At 54.6% G+C, this 17005-nt stretch overlaps 2 protein-coding genes across 2 annotated transcripts; one reads left to right on the top strand and one right to left on the bottom strand.

The window, feature by feature from the left end:
• Positions 1-20: 20 nt before the first annotated feature.
• LOC117640848 (ras-related protein Rab-9A) lies at positions 21-3157 on the top strand. The gene is made up of 4 exons (XM_034377783.1): positions 21-201; positions 437-744; positions 830-1027; positions 1098-3157. The coding sequence occupies exons 2-4, from the start codon at positions 484-486 to the stop codon at positions 1365-1367; spliced, it is 729 nt and encodes a 242-aa protein (XP_034233674.1). The 5' UTR covers positions 21-201; positions 437-483; the 3' UTR covers positions 1368-3157.
• A 7-nt stretch (positions 3158-3164) lies between these two features.
• On the bottom strand, positions 3165-16164 carry LOC117641246 (mucin-2; the record flags this gene model as incomplete). Its single annotated transcript, XM_034378405.1, has 12 exons — positions 3165-5314; positions 5625-5809; positions 8635-8781; positions 9154-9317; positions 9417-9594; positions 10637-10855; positions 10994-11228; positions 11304-11497; positions 11564-13542; positions 13645-14399; positions 14595-14828; positions 16091-16164. Coding segments are annotated over 12 exons (4707 nt in total), but the record flags the coding sequence as incomplete, so codon positions are not given.
• Positions 16165-17005: the final 841 nt, after the last annotated feature.

The following is a 17005-nucleotide window of genomic DNA, read 5'->3' as shown; positions in this document are numbered from 1 at the left end:
GTAGGGTGGGGTGGGGTGATGACAGCTCACGGGAGAGGGTTATAGTTCTTCATGTCAATGTGTTATATTGTCACCTAAGTCATTGACAGTCAATCTTCATGGTCACCTGTAGAAAAATTTACGGCTTCCGGTGACAGCAGTGTTTTCTCTAACCATGTCTTTTATTCCACATGCTCTGTCACTTATCTTTGTGATGTCTTGGTAAGTGTCTTTTCCATATGTATGGAACAAAGTGTACACCAAATTATAGTCCTCCAGGCCAAATTGGCCTAATTTTCCATTTTCCTTGCATACCTATTTTTATTGTGACTACAGGACATACTCCGTTTGCTGTATATCACTTGGTTGTGGTTTACTGCTGTGCCTGCTATCAAGGGCTCAAGGGCACTTTATGTTAGGCTCCTTTGTATTTTCTTTAGATTTTTTATTGTTACAGAAAATTATCATCTTGATGGCTGACAAATTTTTGAAAAAACTGTCACAATGTCAAGTAACAATGTTGTACTCGGAAGAGGTAGTGGGAGCCGAATTGGACCAGGAGGTACTCCTATTGCACAGAAGCGTCTCAACACCTCAAAAAATGTTCTCCTCAAAGTGGTTATTCTAGGGAATGGAGGAGTGGGCAAGTCCTGTCTCATGAACCGCTTTGTATCTAACCACTTTGATCAACATTCTTTTCACACTATTGGAGTTGAATTCTTAAACAAGGATTTGGAAATTAATGGCGAGACCTACACACTGCAGGTAATTTCAATAAATATTTCTCCTTAGTTCTTTTGAGTGTGTGTGTGTATGTTTGCAGTTGTCTATTATTTTTCTCTTGCTTTAGATTTGGGATACAGCAGGACAAGAGCGTTTCAAGAGTTTGCGGACACCATTTTATAGAGGATCAGATGTCTGTCTATTGACATATGCTGTGAATGACAAAAACAGCTTTAAGGATGTATCCATGTGGTGCAAAGAATTTCTAACATATGCAGATGTGAAGGAAGGAGCTACATTCCCCTTCATCCTTGTTGGAAACAAGGTAAACTCAATAGCTTGCATTGTTTTCCTAAATTAATCAAGTAAATACATTTTGAGTTTTTGTCTTCCAGGCCGATATTGCTGAGGAAGACAGGCAAGTATCAAAAGAAGAAGCTCAGGTTTGGTGCAAGGAAAATGGAAATCCTTCTTTCATCGAGACAAGTGCAAAAGATGCCACCAATGTGGAGTTGGCCTTCCGAATGGCAGTTGAACGGTGGACAAAGTTCGAGGAGAAAATGGATCGGCACTACGAGACCGAAGTTGTTGATCTCCGCTCTGTTAAACCACCTGAAAGAGTATCTTGCTGTTTCAGTGCAAATCCAGCATTAAGTGAGGAATGACACTGCCTTTTGTGTCATGGTTATCAATATTGTTTGTGATCGAAAAGGCACATAGCTCTGTCTGCATTGGGTGCTTTTGAAATGACTTGTGTGTTAAAAGTATTATTGCTATGAAAAAATAACCACATAAAGTAGAATAAGCTTGCATACCTTTTTTTCAGTTGGTATTATTGTTGTCATAATCGAATTTCAGGTGGTTAATTGATCATTCATTACATATTTAATGTAACTGGTGGAGGTTTATATATTGTTGCACTCACTTGCATATCAAGCTCAATACATTCTAATGTATTTGTCTTTCTCCAAAGTTTCATCAGTCTGTGATAATAGTTACCTTGTGCTTTTTGCAAGGCAAAGCATTTCATTAGAATTCATTAGAAGCATTGTACTTGAGGAAAAGTATGCATAACATTTTTATATTCAGATTTTATGTATTTGTTTGTTTTGTTGCACAGTTGATAATGGTTCATACTCTATGCAGTGTTGTGGTGTCAGCCAGTGAATTGGTGAGCCAAGAAACCCATTTACCAGTTTTTTCTTTTCCATGAAACCAAAGAGCACGGCTTCGCCTAGCTTGCCTCAGGCATTGATGCTCTGTTGTTTTCTCGAATATCTTGTCTCCTTCCACAATGAGAGGAGTGCAAAGGATGGTAACAATCTTCATTCAGTATGTTGCTGTTCGGTGTCTTGTTTTTCAAACACTTCCTGTTTTTATTACAGAATTCTTAAAAATTCTCCATTCCTCTCAATTGTGATCATTCATTCATTTGTGTATCTCAAAACCTGTAAAAGTAACTTTTTTGAAATTATTTTTTCTTGTGAGACTGTGTTATTTTATCCATTTGTGGTTGGAAAATTTCAATTTGATATCTAAGGAATACTTCCTCAGAGGATTTTTTAAAACCTTGTGACAGCACTAACACCAATAAACTTCATAATAATTGAAATTTCAAAATAGTATTTTTCTGCTCTTATTTGTTTGGCAGTTTAATATTGTGTCAAATTTTTTTGTGTTTAATAGTGCCTTTTGTTGAGCCACTAGCTTGCTACCTAGGCATATAAATGTGAACTGAATTGGCATTGCACAATTTTTGAACGTTGTATATTTTTTATTTAATTTTTCATATTGCAGTTTTGCAGTGTGCTAAAATGTTTTCAAGTATTCTTTGTTTGCCTATTTTCATATTGGGAGACATATAGTTATAGTTTATTTGATATTCTGGAGTGCTTCAAAGCATGTTGTCCATGGATATCACACTCTTGTCAATTTTACCAGGAGGTGCACTTTCTTGCATTGCTTTATGAATTTTGGCTCAAGTACATATTCCTAAGTGACTTAAATTGCGTTACAACTCACTGTACTGAGTTTTCTGCTTCTCTCTAAGAGAGTAAATTTGGAATGGTTTGCTCAATTTCTTATTGATAGTGCACAGTATGAGCAGTGCTTTGTAATAATTTATGTAAATACCAAAAGAATCATCATCATACTGTGCTTTCCTTAATAGACCAGGTATTGTAGAGCTTAAGAGCAGTTGTGATATTCTGTAAGTGTCTAGTCTTTTGGAGCTTTGCCATTCCCATTCATCCATGGTCTTGAAAGAAAGACTCACTAAAGCACTTTTTTTGTATGTGTTTACTTTACGTGTTTACTATATGCATTCCAAGCTTTGTTTGAAACCACTCTGGTCATTTTCCTCTTCACGCTTTATGATGTAGACGAATATTCGCCAGGTGTCATTTTTGTAAGGAGAAATATTATTGGTTAAATAAAAGACAAGGTCCAAAGAGAATGCCGTCTTTTATTCTGACTCAAAGTTGAAGATCCTTCACGGAGTCCGGGCTCCCCTTCGGCTCCATGGTCCTGCCGTACTGCAGAGGACAGCAGACGTCGGGCATGCTGGATCTACCTTCCCGGCACGACGTAACAATGGCGACAAAAAAAAACGATTCTTCCCGTGACGCTAAAACAGCTCTCGTGCGGCGAACAGGTTGTGCACGATGGGTTGCCTACCTGATTGGCGCACGGCTCAAATCATTCCAGTTTTACGCTATATAAAGACTGTTTAGGGTCGAAGTGGTCCTCGAAATAGCGTCAAGATTCATAAGGGAGTCATGAGGAGCACTACATATGCCAATTTGGGCCATTTTAAATTTTTGGCCCAAAACGTTAAAAACATGGTGTCTGCAAGGGGCAGGAGGGTGATGGAACAGTCCACGTTCCATTCTCGTTCTATATATTTTCTCTTTTTCATCAAGTAGTATAAGTGCTACAGCAGTATATACAATACAAAATCATGAATATCATGGAAGTAGAAATAAAAAGCACTACACAAAAAATCCATACGTTTCACAATCCACATAATCTTAATGGTTGCGCTGTTCCTTTGGTTCAAAAATCGTCAACTATACAATATTATTTTAAAAAGTGGCGACCGCGAGAGTGGTCTCTTACAATTAAACTCAACATAAAAATTAATTACACTTGAGAGATAACGATAGCAATATAATTAAAATAACAATTTAGACCATAAGTTATTTGTTCCATTTTGGTCACCGTCGAATACCAAGAAATACCTATTTGATACAGAATTTCGTTCTAGACACAAGTGCTTGTCCTATCTTTTAGAAGAATAAGAGATGAGAGCCAAGCAGACGCAGATGATGCGACTCTGGTACTTTCTTCGAAGCGCATTAAAGCCCTCTAAGTTACATGGTGGCAAAACCGTGCGACTTGCCGTGTCTCGAACAAAATCGATCAAAATCTAACCACAACCACAATAAGGTGGAGAATTTTTTTAGCAGATGATACCAAAACCATCCAAAGATTTACACTGAGACACTTTGAAGTGTCAAAAGGCCTTAACTCGTTCTAATCCAGAAACACAGCGCGCATCCATTAGCATAAGGGAAAAGGAGTGGCAGAGTACGAATGTCTGGCTGGCAGCGAAGGGAACCGAGTTACTTGCCGCAGAAGAACCAAAATTTTGTGCCGAACGAAATCCTACCTGAGTAAAAAAGTAAAGAAAGTTCGTCCATTTCTGGCGTATTAACGATTTAAATCTTTGGACACAAAAACATGACGACAGAGGTTCGGAGAATCAAAAGTAGAACCTTCGAAATTTTGTATCATCCGCTCTCATTTAAGATTTATCTTAATTTTTTTTGTACATAGGAACCGGTGCACGCAAGCACCGAGACAAAAGACGTAGCCTCAAGCGATGAGGACGTGGGTAATCACAGTTCAAAAGTATGCATAGCGCAAAACTGGCTACGTCTGCGTAAAAAAAAACCTAAAAAAAGAGCTTTATTCGCGACAGTCTCATGCGGGAAAATGCACGGCAGCATCAAAATGATCAAGACAAAGACGTCCCTTTGTCGAACTAGTCAAGTTGGCGCGGGACAAGATAAGACATAAAACAAAAAAAAAAAGGACAATCACGTTTCTTGAGACTTTTGTGTCTGCCGTGCGAACCGCCTCTACAACTTTTCAGATCTCTGCTCGACGCATGGCTCTCAGGCGAGATCGCAGGGAAGTCCCAGGGTGACGCCGAGGAATGCACAGCCGCTGCTGCCCACCTCACCCCCTCTCGGGGAGCGAGGTTCGTTACGGCAGCAGCCGGGGGTTGAACCTGCCCATGTGCAGCAGCACCCCGGTGGGGTTGTGCCTCACGAAGAACAGGAAGGGCCGGTCGAAGCGCAGCCGGGCCGCCTCCGGGATGCGGGCCTGCCGCGGCCGCAGCGCCAGCGGCACCTTCATCAGGTCGGGGTCCTCGAAGTCCGCGATGCGCTGGAACGTCCTCGACTCCCTGCTGGCCGAGCTGCTGGCCGAGGTCGCCGACGACGAGCCGTCCTCGGACGCGGAGACCTCCTCGGACGACGTGAGGCCCGTCGAGCCGCGCGCCTCCGCCGCCTCCAGCGCGTCGCCCAGCCGCGCGTAGTAGGAGTCCCTGCAGTGATGCGGAGTCCGTCAGTCACTCTCCATTTTAAGTTTCCTTAGGCGGCGTGGAAACATCACGTCTCCTGTTTTAGGCTCCTTCCCACTCGGGTGACGACGTGCTATTTGCACACCACCTACTCAGCACACCCTAGACGACCGCTTTAACAAAATATTGACTTTCGATGAATTTCAGTCGAAATTTGATGAATTTTAATGAATTTCAGTAAATTGAACAAGTTTGATGAATTTCGGTGTACAAATTTGGCTCAAACCGCGTCAAAAGTTTAGGTCTTCTGGCCCACTGTGTGGCGCTGACCCACCTGTCCTTGCCGACGTTGTCCGGGTGCAGCTCGATGCTGGGGTCGTCGCTCTCGGACACTCGGGGCCGCAGCCGGCGTCCGCGGGCCGCGCGCCGCCCCGGCGACGCCAACGGGGACGTGGGGAAGAACTCGACGTGGTGCCGCGAGTCCACCGCCCGCTCGCCGCACGTGCTGAACGTGTTGAGCTGCAACAGTCCACGCACACCTTCATTCTGCGCAGTGGCGGGGCCACAGGGAGCCTTTGAGGACGGGTGGCGGGGAGGTCCACTTTTTGCCTACTTAAGGGAAATGTATGGTGTTTTGATTCTGAGCGCGGATTTTAGGTGAGGGGTAATGGTGGTGATTATCACCCCTTTTCCCATTTTAGGCACTACACAGGCCGCCTGGAAGGTAGGTAACCAGCACGGTTCCCCGTAAGTAAGGTCAGTTGGGGTAATTATAGGACACGGGGTAAAAATGGGACCGCTGATTCTTAGTCAAGATTTGACATTTTTGAACGCATGACATACCAAATGTGATGTTTTCATTGAAAAAATAACGTTTGCTACTTATAAGTAGCAAATTACTTGCTACTTAATTACTCCAACTGACCGTAGGTGGAAAGCTTTGCTTAACTGCCTCCTTAGGAAAATCCAGGACCCGCGCCTGATGGTTTCGTTTGTTGCTCGTCCGTCCGTCCGTTAGTTCATCCATTCGACCACTCGCACAAAGTGTCGCTGGGCCGAAAATTGTCCCTCGGATCGGGGTCGCCGTCAGTGCTTTGTCTCGCTGCTGTCTCGCTCGCACTCAACGGGACTCCCCGTAGGTGTGAGAGAGACAGAGCGACCAAAGCCCTGTTCGGATTCACTGAGCGAGCGCGGTCTGCCGGCCGCGGCTCGGCTAGGCTCGGCGAGGGAGGGACAATGCGAGTGCCGTCTGCCGGTGTGCCTCCACTCGCCTCGCCAACCAAGGCGTCATCCTTGTGGCGGCCCTGCAGACTGACAGTCTCGCTCCGTCTCTCTCGCACCAGCACGGGAGGCCCCGCGAGTGCGAGAGAGACGAAAAAGACTCTCCGCGCTGCGCACTGCGGCCGTGGCCGCCAGTCTGTGGGTCACTGGAGCAGCCCGGGGCGCGGTGGCGCTGGTCCCCTTTTCCATAGTGGCTGTCGCGAGGCGCAGCCCGGGCGCGGCACAGCGCGGCACCCAAAACGGCGGTCGCCTCGAAAGCGGCCGCCAGGCCGCCGGTGCTGACTGCAGACTGAGAGTCGTTTCCCGTCGTTCTCTCTCACACTCGCGGGGCGTACCGTAGAGGTGCGAGAGAGACGGAGCGAGACTAGGGTGGTCCAAAAAAAATGAAGTTGCTCGGATCGTCCAACGCCGCCCGGATTTGGATTCTACATCGAAAAAAATGAAATACGTGTTTTTTCCTTTTTCGATAAAATGATTTTCAGGACCTCCTCAAAGCCCTCAAAATTTGTAACAGTGCTATTAATAGGAAAAAATCGTAACTTGGTCATTTTTTGACCGATTTTAAAAAACGAAACGGGGATTTGTTCGTTTTTGAATGCCCATTACGAAAAAAATATGCCTAACCCTCTTTTTGGTTTGCCTAACTTTCAGGGGGTAAAAAATGACAAAATTTCAGCCCAAATTGGCAAGAGTTTCAGTTTGTAGGCCGCTACAGCCACTCCAAGTCCTTCCTGTCAGCATGGGGGGGTGCCCCCACCACTAGGCAAGCCCCATGAACAGAAATGAGATGCCGAGTGCAATTTGCCTACCACACAGGGGCATCAAATTGTGGATTTTTTCGAAAATCTATCCATAGTGGTGTCTCTTGGGGCCTCTGGGCACTCAGATGGGCACCCTTTCACCCGGTTCGGTACCCGCACTACGTGACAAGAACAAACAATAGGAATGGACGTTGTTGACGTGAGGAACCGCAACCACGCAAGGCCACAAAAAAAGCCATCAAAATGAAGGAATTTTCTAAATTTTCACGTTTTTCTGGTCCTGAGAGGTAGGCATGAGGTGCTCAACAGTCAATTCCAATTGTTTGTTCTTATCACGTAGTGCGGGTACCGAACCGGGTGAAAGGGTGCCCATCTGAGTGCCCAGAGGCCCCAAGAGACACCACTATGGATAGATTTTCGAAAAAATCCACAATTTGATGCCCCTTTGAGGTTAGGCAAATTGCACTCGGCATCTCATTTCTGCTCATGGGGCTTGCCTAGTGGTGGGGGCACCCCACCATGCTGACAGGAAGGACTTTCAGTGGCTGTAGCGGCCTACAAACTGAAACTCTTGCCAATTTGGGCCGAAATTTAGTCATTTTTTACCCCTGAAAGTTAAGCAAACCAAAAAGAGGGTTGGGCATATTTTTTTTCGTAATAAGCACTCAAAATTGAACAAATCCCCGTTTCGTTTTTGAAAATCGGTCCAAAAATGACCAAGTTACGTTTTTTTCCTATTAATAGCACTGTTACAAACTTTGAGGGCTTTGAGGAGGTCCTAAAAATCATTTTTTCGAAAAAGGAAAAAACACGTATTTCATTTTTTTCGATGTAGAATCCAAATCCGGGCGGCGTTGGACGATCCGAGCAACTTCATTTTTTTTTGGACCACCCTAAGCGAGACTCTCGGAATCAGTCTACTGGTGGCCCAGCTGACGGCCTTGTTGGCGCGGCGCGTGAGGCGGACGCACCGCCACGCCACTGTCATTGCCAGCACGACGCGGGCTGCAATGAGGCGCGGCCAAAGGCACGCCGCACGCCACGCCACGCCACGGCGTGCCAGAGGCAGACTTAGAGGGACGAGCCAAATAGCACATTTTGGCTACTTACAGGGGCGAAGTATGGCCTTTCGCCTACCTTTCAGACGGCTATTTAGGGCTAGATGTCGTGGGGGAGAAGGGCGGAGGTTCTTCTGCCTGCAACCACGCCTGCACCGTCACCGTGCCACGCCGCGCCACGCCCCGCCACACCCCGCCAGGCCGTGGCTAATGCCGCAGAAGACCAGGCGCCGACGTGACTCACCTGGACCACGTCGGACAGGTGCAAGTCGTTGGCCACCCCGTTGAGTCCGCGCAGGTCGGCGTGCTCCGAGGAGAACAGCTCGTCCAAGCCCATGCGCTGCAGGGCCTCGCTCATGTTGAGCACGGAGCGGTGGCTGAAGCGGGGAATCTGGAACGAGCGGCAAAGTCAAAGTTTGCAGGAGATTCAATGAACGCCATGACGCAGTCTCCAAGACGAAAACCACTGAGCTCCTGAACCTCAGGCATCCTGACCGAAATTCGGCACCGCTTAGTTAGCGCCTGTGAGGTAGGCCAGCCTTCCGTCCCGCAACACACCGATGTGGAGACGGTGGCCTACCTTGCCCCTGTGAAGATGACAGGGGGAAGGTAGGCCAACGTCTCCACACCGGTGTGTCGCGGGACGGAAGGCTGGCCTACCTCACAGGCGCGAAGCGGTTCATAACATAAGACGCCCAAAAGTAATTAGGGGTCAAGGGAGGGGCAATTATCCTTGCACTGCGATGCACCGCGATGCACTTGCCTGCAGTTCGAGGCCCGGCCTGGGCAGCAGCGTGCGCAGCAGCCGCGCCCACCGCGCGCCGGGCCCCCTGGACTCCAGCAGGCGCTGCTCCAGGCGCGACAGGCCGTCCCCGGGGGCGACGTGGCCCTGCTGGCCGGGCAGCACCAGCACCGTGCTGAACGGGGCTGCAACAGAAGGGAAGCGTCAGCACACAGAGCGCCCGCGCTGTTAAAGTAAAAAGATTCACCGGACTCACAACTAAACCTCTACCCGTCGTGCCTTACCTTCGGCGGCGCCCAGGGCCACGGCGGTGGCGTCCAGGGCGGGGTCGTAGCCCGCCAGGAAGCCGGAGCGCCACACGACGGCGGGGACGGGGACCAGGCGGCGCTGCCGGCTCGACGGCACCACCACGAAGTGCATCTCGCCGTCGCGGCCCTCCGTGGACGCGCCGGTGCAGTCCGTCTGTAAGTAAGCAGGGCGTCCGTCATTGCTGTGTCCCTGTCGCACTCATGGGGCGTACGGTGCAGCTGTATTATTATAGCGCGACTATTTTTAGCGCGGGAAAGAAACTTATTTGTCAGCATTAACATTAACATTAAGAAGCCATTCCAAATTTCGCAAAAGTCATCCCTGCACGGCCAGTGCCCTCCCCCACGTGCGTGCTCGCCGGCGCGTCTCCCTCTTCTTCGCTCCGGTTAACCTCTTCCTGCCACCACACCGTGTCCACGCGGCAATTAACCTTTCGGCGGGTCGCGGCGTTAAGTAACTCAATCTGCCGCGCCTTGCGGGCCTTGCACAGCGCATCACGTCACATAACCTCTTCGCGGCGGTCTTAGTCCTGCCCTGCACCGCCCTGCCCCACCTTAGCCGCCCTGCCTCACCAGCCCCCCCCCTCCTCGCCCCGCCCCGTCCCGCCGCCACATCGATGATAATCGTGCCTTTGACGACGGGGCGCCGCGCTCCGTGGCGTCGGCGTGGTCGGCGTCACGCGCCGCCGGAGTCGTACTCCGAAATGGCGCGCAGTTGAACACCGCCGGGCGGGAGCCGCGTCCGAAAGCTTGCCGCGGGCATCTTTCCTCCTGGACCCTGCACGACACAGCGCTCCCGGGAGCGGCGCGTGGCTTTCGGACGCAGCCGAAATCAGCGGCGGGATTCACCGGGACGGCTGTCCAGCCGCACCATGGCCCAGCGGGGCCAGCTTCAGGGCGCGCGGACTGGCAGAGACGACATTGGCCCTGAAGACGGCCGGCGGCGGCAAGGGAGAGGCTACACTGGGAATCCGGGAATGTGACGTCACGGTGGTTAGGGCGTGAATCGTGTCACGTTCATTTGCACACTTTGTCATTTTCGTTAGTACGTGAATCCGGCCTTGTCCAAGCTCGGAAACAGCCGATTCTCATCGAACGAATGGGATGCAGTATTCAAAAGAACGTGGACGCGATACGTTTTAACGAACGTGACGTCACATTCCCGGATTCCCGCTGTAGGTTGGGTTTGTACTCACCTCGAAGATGTTGGCCCCGAAGGCGGCCAGTGGCGGCCGCAGGGAGAGGCTGGCGCCGCGCATGTACTCCTGCACGCGGCCGCGCGTCTGCCGCTTCACGAGGAGGTTGGTCTTGCGCCGCACCAGGTCGCCGCTGTTGCGGAAGGTGATCTCCTCGACGTGGCCGTCGTAGAACTGCGTGGCGCGCTCCTTGTAGAACTCCAGGAGCTTGCCTTTATTCTGCACACACAAACAGTTGTCGTCATTGCACAGAAGAAGAACTTGAACCATGCTTGAACCCGACAAAGTCACAAGACTCACCGCGATCGCTCTGACTTTAAACGAATGCAGAAACCGAGACATCCGATTAAGACTCACCTTGTCGCTGTACAGCTCGCGGACCAGGGCCGCCGTGGCGACGCCGGCGTTCTTGGCGTGGACGAGGGACTCGGTGACGTTCCACAGCACCTGGTGGGGGTTGAAGGACACCATGTCGTCCAGGCGCAGCACGTCGTTCATCTGGCCGGACGTGGGGCCGCGCGCGCCCAGGAACACCATGGCGAGCGTGGACGTGGCGGCGAACGGGGACATGACCAGGCTGCGCGTCGTGGTGCTGGAGGGAAGCAAGGCCAGGTCAATGCCCACTCCGGCGATCTACCCGTCCACCCTCGCGAAGCGAATCCCTTACCTGGCGGATTTCTCCTTCACCGCCATCCACATCTGGAAGGCCAGGTCGTTGCAGAGGCTGACGAAGCTCTTGACGTCCGGGTCCAGGTTGGCGGTGGCGGCCTCCAGGCCCAAGTGCTCGTGCGGCGCGGCGTGCAGCTCGACGGCGGACGGCGAGTGGTACACGCCGACGTGCTTCACGGCCTCGTCGGCCACCTCGGGGGCGGCGGGCGCCGCGGCTGGGGGTGCGTGCGGGCCTCCAGCCTTGAGGGACTCCGGCGCGGCCGAGGCCGAGGCCTCCTCCGCCGAGCTGACCACGGGCACGCGCGTCCACAAGGGCTGCGACAGCGGCGCCGAGCTGCTGGCTGTCTCCACGTCCACCTTGTTGGCGTCCACGTCGACGGGGGCCGAGGTCGTGGTGGAGGCCAGCCTGAGGCTGGACAGGCTGGACGCAGGCGCGTTCACTTTGCTGGTCTGGATGTTGCTGCTCTCCAGGCTGAGCTCGGCGGTGGGTGATTCGGGCGAAGAGGCAGTGGACGTGGGTCTGGTCTGACTCGTGGTGGTCGAGGCCGTCTCCGTGGAGGTTGGTGTCACCGTGGGAGCTGCCGAGGACGGCGTCGTGCTCAGCGAGTCTGCCGAGGTTGTGTCCAGCTCCGCGGACTCTGTCCTCGACTCCGGCTCCTCGCTGGAGGCCGAGGCCGTGACGGCGTCGCGGACGGACACCGTCGTGGCTCGCTGTTCGGTGCTGGCAGCCGACTGGTCCGTCACCGTCTCCCACGAGGTGGCCGACGGCCGGGTCTCAGCCTCCGTCGTCGAGGTCACGGCCTCTGCCTCGGCGGCCTCCGTCGTGCTGGCCGTCGAGTACAGCATGCCCGTCTCCGAGCTCGAGATCTTGAGGTACAGCTTGGTGGTGGCCTCGGCCCCTTCGGCCTCGGCACTTTCGCTGGACACTTGTTCCGTGCTGCTGCTCTCCTCGGAGGCCTCGTTCGCCTCGTCCGAGGCCGTCACGGCCTCCACCGGCCTGCTGGACGTCGTCGTCAAGGTTTCCGCCTCTTCCACCGCGTCCGTGGCGCGCTCCGTCGTCGGGAAGGTGCTGGCCGCGGTGGAGGCCTGCTCTTCGTCCTCCGGGACGCGTTTCGTCACCAGGGCCGAGGCCGGGACGCGGGTCAGCATCTCGGTGTACCTTACTGGCGCCGACACTGCTTGCGGCGCTGGCGCCGGGGCCGGTGCTGGCGCTGGGGGTGGCGCCGGGGCTGCGTCCGTTGTGCTCAAGTCCGCCGACGTTGCGGACGTGTCCTCGTCGTCCATGGTGGTCAACATGGTTGTGATTTTCGTTGGAGGCTGCCCAGTTGTAGTCCTTGCGGGTGAAGTGGTCCAAACCGTGGGCAAAGCCGTGGGCAAGGCCGGATGCAAAGACGTGGGCAAGGCCGTAGGCAAAGAGGTAGGCAAAGACGTAGGCAATGCCGTAGGTAATGCCGTAGGCAATGCCGTAGGCAAGGACGTAGGCAAGGACGTGGGCAAGGACGTGGGCAAGGCTGTAGGCAAGGACGTGGGCAAGGCAGTGGGCAAGGTCGTCGGCACTGCGGTTGACACCGTCACTGGCAGCGCCGTAGACACGGACGTCAGGGCCGATGTCCCGAAGGTGGCTGTGGTGGAGGCCGCGCTGGAAGCCGAGGTCCCGGAGGAGGTCGTCGAGCCCCACCTGGAGGCCGACGTCCCGGACGACGCCACCGTGCTGCTGGGCGAGCTCGTGGCCGAGGCCGTAGTGGTTGACGCGTCCTCCTCGTCGTCCGTCGTCCTGCTGTCCATGTCCAAGTCCGCCGAAGAGACGGTCTCGGTGGGCGCGGGGGTTTCCGTCGAGGTCACCCTGTACGTGTAGCTGATGGCGGGCGGGCGGCGGGACGGTGGTGGCGGCGTGGGTGATGGCGTGGTGGCCGGCACCTCCGTGGGGATGAAGGTGACGAAGGGCGCCATGGTGGTGGTGGTGGTGGCGGGCCGCTGGATCGTCACGATCTGTACCATGGACTCCGCCTGCTGCTGCGTGACTGCCGGGTGCCGCTGCTGCACGGCCTCTTGCAGGGCCGGCTTGAAGGGCCTGGCGGTGGTCTTCGTGAAGGCCGAGGGCTTGGGGGGCCGGGTGCCGGCCTTGGTCGGGACAGGCTTGGAGGCGGTGGGCTTGGCGGCCGTCTTGTTGGGGTTCTTGGTGGGCTTGGCGCGGTTGGGCGTGGTGGGGCGCGTGGGGCGCGTCGGCCGCTGGGACGCTGGAGGCCGTGACGGCCGTACGCTGGCCGTTCGCAGCGGGGGTGGCGTGGCGAGGGGGGCTTTGAGCGGGGCGGGGGCTGCTGGGGCGGGCACCGGCCGGCTCGCGTTGTTGGACGCGGTGTGCTTGAGCCCGCCGGTGGGTGACGAGCTGACCAGGGTGTACAATGTGTCCACGACGTCCTGCTCCGTGGTGGTGGGCCCGTTCGGCGGCGGAGTGAACCTCACCGGCTCCTCCTTGGAGGCCGCTGGAGCCGCCGTGGTGGCAGGCTTCTTGGCGGGCTTCTTGGCCAGGGTGGTGTGGATGGACGGCTTGCTGGTGGGTCCCTTGGTGGCGGTCTGCGCCGCCGGCCTAATGGTGGGGGACGTGGTGGGCGGCGTGGTGGGCGCTGGGGTCGACGTTGTGGCGGTGGGCCTGCTTGACGGCCTGCTGGCGGGCCTGGGCGGCAGCCCGCCGTCCATGATGCCGGGCAGGATCATGCCCCACGTGGCGGCGGCCTCGCTCGGGGACGGCGCGCCGGAGCCGGGCGGCGGCCGGATGTACGCGGGCAGCTTGTTCTTGCTGGCCGCCAGCTGGCTCTTGAGCACGTTCTGCACGTTGTTGACCACGTCCTGCACGCCCTTGACGGCGTCCTCCAGCGCGTCCTCCGGGTCCTCCAGGCCGGCCATGACGCCGTGGTGGTTGGGCTGCACCGGCGCGTGCATGGTGGCGGGGGCGGGCACGGGGCCGTGGTAGAACGTGGCGATGGGCGTGTCGCCCAGGTCGCCGTCGCCGCCCGCCAGCAGGCTCTTGATCTCGTCGAGCGTCATGTGGCGACGCACCAGGTCGCCTGTCTCGTCGAACGTGTAGAACTCGTACCTGGCCGAGGCAGCACCCAAGCAGACGGAATCAAGCGATGTTAGAGATCACACCGCTGTGAAACACTGGTACAACAAAGGTGCCCTGTGGAAACTCTGGAGTTCGAAACGCGTCAAGAGTTATGGGAGCCGGCGCCCGTCTTCTGACCCACTGTGCGTGACGTCACGGAGCGCAAACCAGTGCAAGATGACTCACCTGTCGGGCGACATGAGTCCGGCGGGGCTGCCCACGGTGGCTGCCTGGGCCGCCTGCGGGGACTGCGGCTTCTGCGGCCGCTTCTTGACGCCCTGCTGCGCCCTGGCCGGCGCCTCGGCGGCGTACGTCCTGGTGGCGGTGGTGGCCATGCTGGCCGTGCTGGACGTGCTGACCGTGCTGGCGTTGCTGGCCGTGCTGGCTGGGTCGGCGAGGACGGACACGGACGTGACCACGCTACAGCACGAAGAGTGGGTTAGGAGGATGCATTATGGTCCTGGCCGTGTTAGAGAAACGCGGGCTTGCCCCAAAGCCGCATACTATAACGTTTATCTACTTTTATTGTCCATAACTATTGCCATATTGGTGCATACGGAAGCTATGTACAAATTCACGGGGGAATATTTTCATATTGGGCTTAAGTATAGATTGAACCAAATTTGTGTACAAATGGAGGACACACGTCCCGCGTTTCTCTAACAGATCTAGGGCTGTGGGATGCATGTGGGGCCAGACCGAGCCAGGCCCAACATGGCGTGGCCTGACCCCGCCACTGTAAGGCAGCCCAGGCACGCCGCGCGGCAAGGCGCGGTGCCCGCGGTGCACTTGCAGTGCTCTGCGCTCTATTCTAATTTTACGTGCGCTCCACTCCGACCCACTACTCTTCCGCGTCTCCCTCGCGTCTCCGCGGAAGCAAGCTGCAAGCAACCCCGGACGGATCGGTCCCCTGCACTTCCCGAGGGCACTCGACCCGCTGACCCAGTCTCGAATGCAAAAGCTCGGCGCAGATGGCATGCATGCAGGTGGCGTGCAGGCGGGCCGGCGGTTGCACACTGAGAGTCGACGTCGTCTCTCTGCCTCTCTCGCACCTGCAGGGGGCGGCCTCGAGTGCGAGAGAGACAGAGCGACGAAAACGACTCTCAGTCCGCACTGCCCCTGCGAGCGCCAGCTGCCGGCGCGCATCTGGCAGACCTCCCGAATGCCCGCGTAGTGCTCTGCACTGTGAGAGCAACCCCTCACCGCTAATGTAGCGACACGCTTCCAGCGGCGGCGTCCCGCCGACTGTCTCAGAGCGACCACGAGGCACACTCTTGATTTCACTGAGAATGAAAGAGTCATGACCATGACTAAAATTTTGGGCGAGGAATTCTTTATTACCCAAATTTGGATAAGGAAGGTTTCCTCGACCAAACTTGGGTGAGGAATGTTTCCTCACCCAAATCTGGGTCATAGGAGCCATGCAGGTAGCTAATACACCGCCTTCCTCGCCCAAATTTGGGTAATAAGGAATTCTTCGCCCAAATTTGGGTGATAAAAGTATACCTCGTCCAAAATTGGGTATTGACCATGACTTTTTCATTCTCAGTGAATCCAGAGTACTCTTGGGTCATCCCCCGTACCGGTGCGCGAGAGACAGTGGCGTGTTCGGAAGCAGCCCACCAGAATCCCGTCGCCCGAAGGGCATTCCCTGGCACGGAGCAGCTTCGGCACGCACGGACCTGGAGCCGAGGATTCTCCTGGGTTCTTCCGCTGCAGTGCTCGTGGTGGTCGCAGCGCCCGGGGACGTCTCAGCGGCGGTCGTCGCACGCAGCTCCTGGGGGCGGGGCTGGGGGTGGGGCTGGGGGTGGGGCTGGGGGTGGGCAGCGGCCAGGAGCCCGTGAGCCGCCAGGGCAGCCAGCGCCACCAGAAGAGGCGGGTAGTTTCTACGCCCCCCTCCTGAAAAGAAAACATCGACGATTAGTGGATTCTCGGTGAGCAGCAGTTATTCGGCGTCGACGCACGTGCACTGAGAAAAAAAATTAGTCGCCAGAACTAAAACTTTGGTCCACAGACCTAAAGTCATAGGGGAAACCAAGCACCTTGTCTCCTGAAGCAGAAGTCGTTTGGTGTGCCACTTTTGTCCCTGGCCCTAAAGTTGTTTGGACGCAGAGCATAAAGTCACTTTCTTGTCAAGAACTAAATCTGCTAACACGTCATAGTTACCAGCGCGCAAAAAAAAATTCGCGCGGGGATCGAACCGCCGAAAGTAGACTTCGCAAGCCGTCACGCAACCCATTCAGCCAACTCGCCACAAAAGAGAAGGCCGCATTGGGGATCATCTTAACAAGCGGCACCACTGCGAACGCGAGGAAAAATGGTAACTCAGCTCGCTCCCTTTCCCGAGAGTCTTTATATCCCTCAGTCCATCTCCTAGCTTCACTCAAAACTCATACAGTAAGCAGCGCCACTGTGCCAGGAGAAACTGGTTGCGCACCGGCGGGAGTTGAACTCACGCCGGAATCCGACTTACTATCCAGCCGCCAGGTACGGAGACCACTGAGCCACCAAGCCACATGCAGTGAGGGGAATATCGGGATGCCTAAGAAGGTAGATCTGCGGTGTGGTGAAACGTCATCATCCAACATAAACGAAGA

Source organism: Thrips palmi, unplaced genomic scaffold (assembly GCF_012932325.1).
Source record: "Thrips palmi isolate BJ-2018 unplaced genomic scaffold, TpBJ-2018v1 HiC_scaffold_15, whole genome shotgun sequence".
Classification (NCBI taxonomy): domain Eukaryota; kingdom Metazoa; phylum Arthropoda; class Insecta; order Thysanoptera; family Thripidae; genus Thrips; species Thrips palmi.
This window is presented reverse-complemented; position numbering and strand designations above follow the sequence as displayed.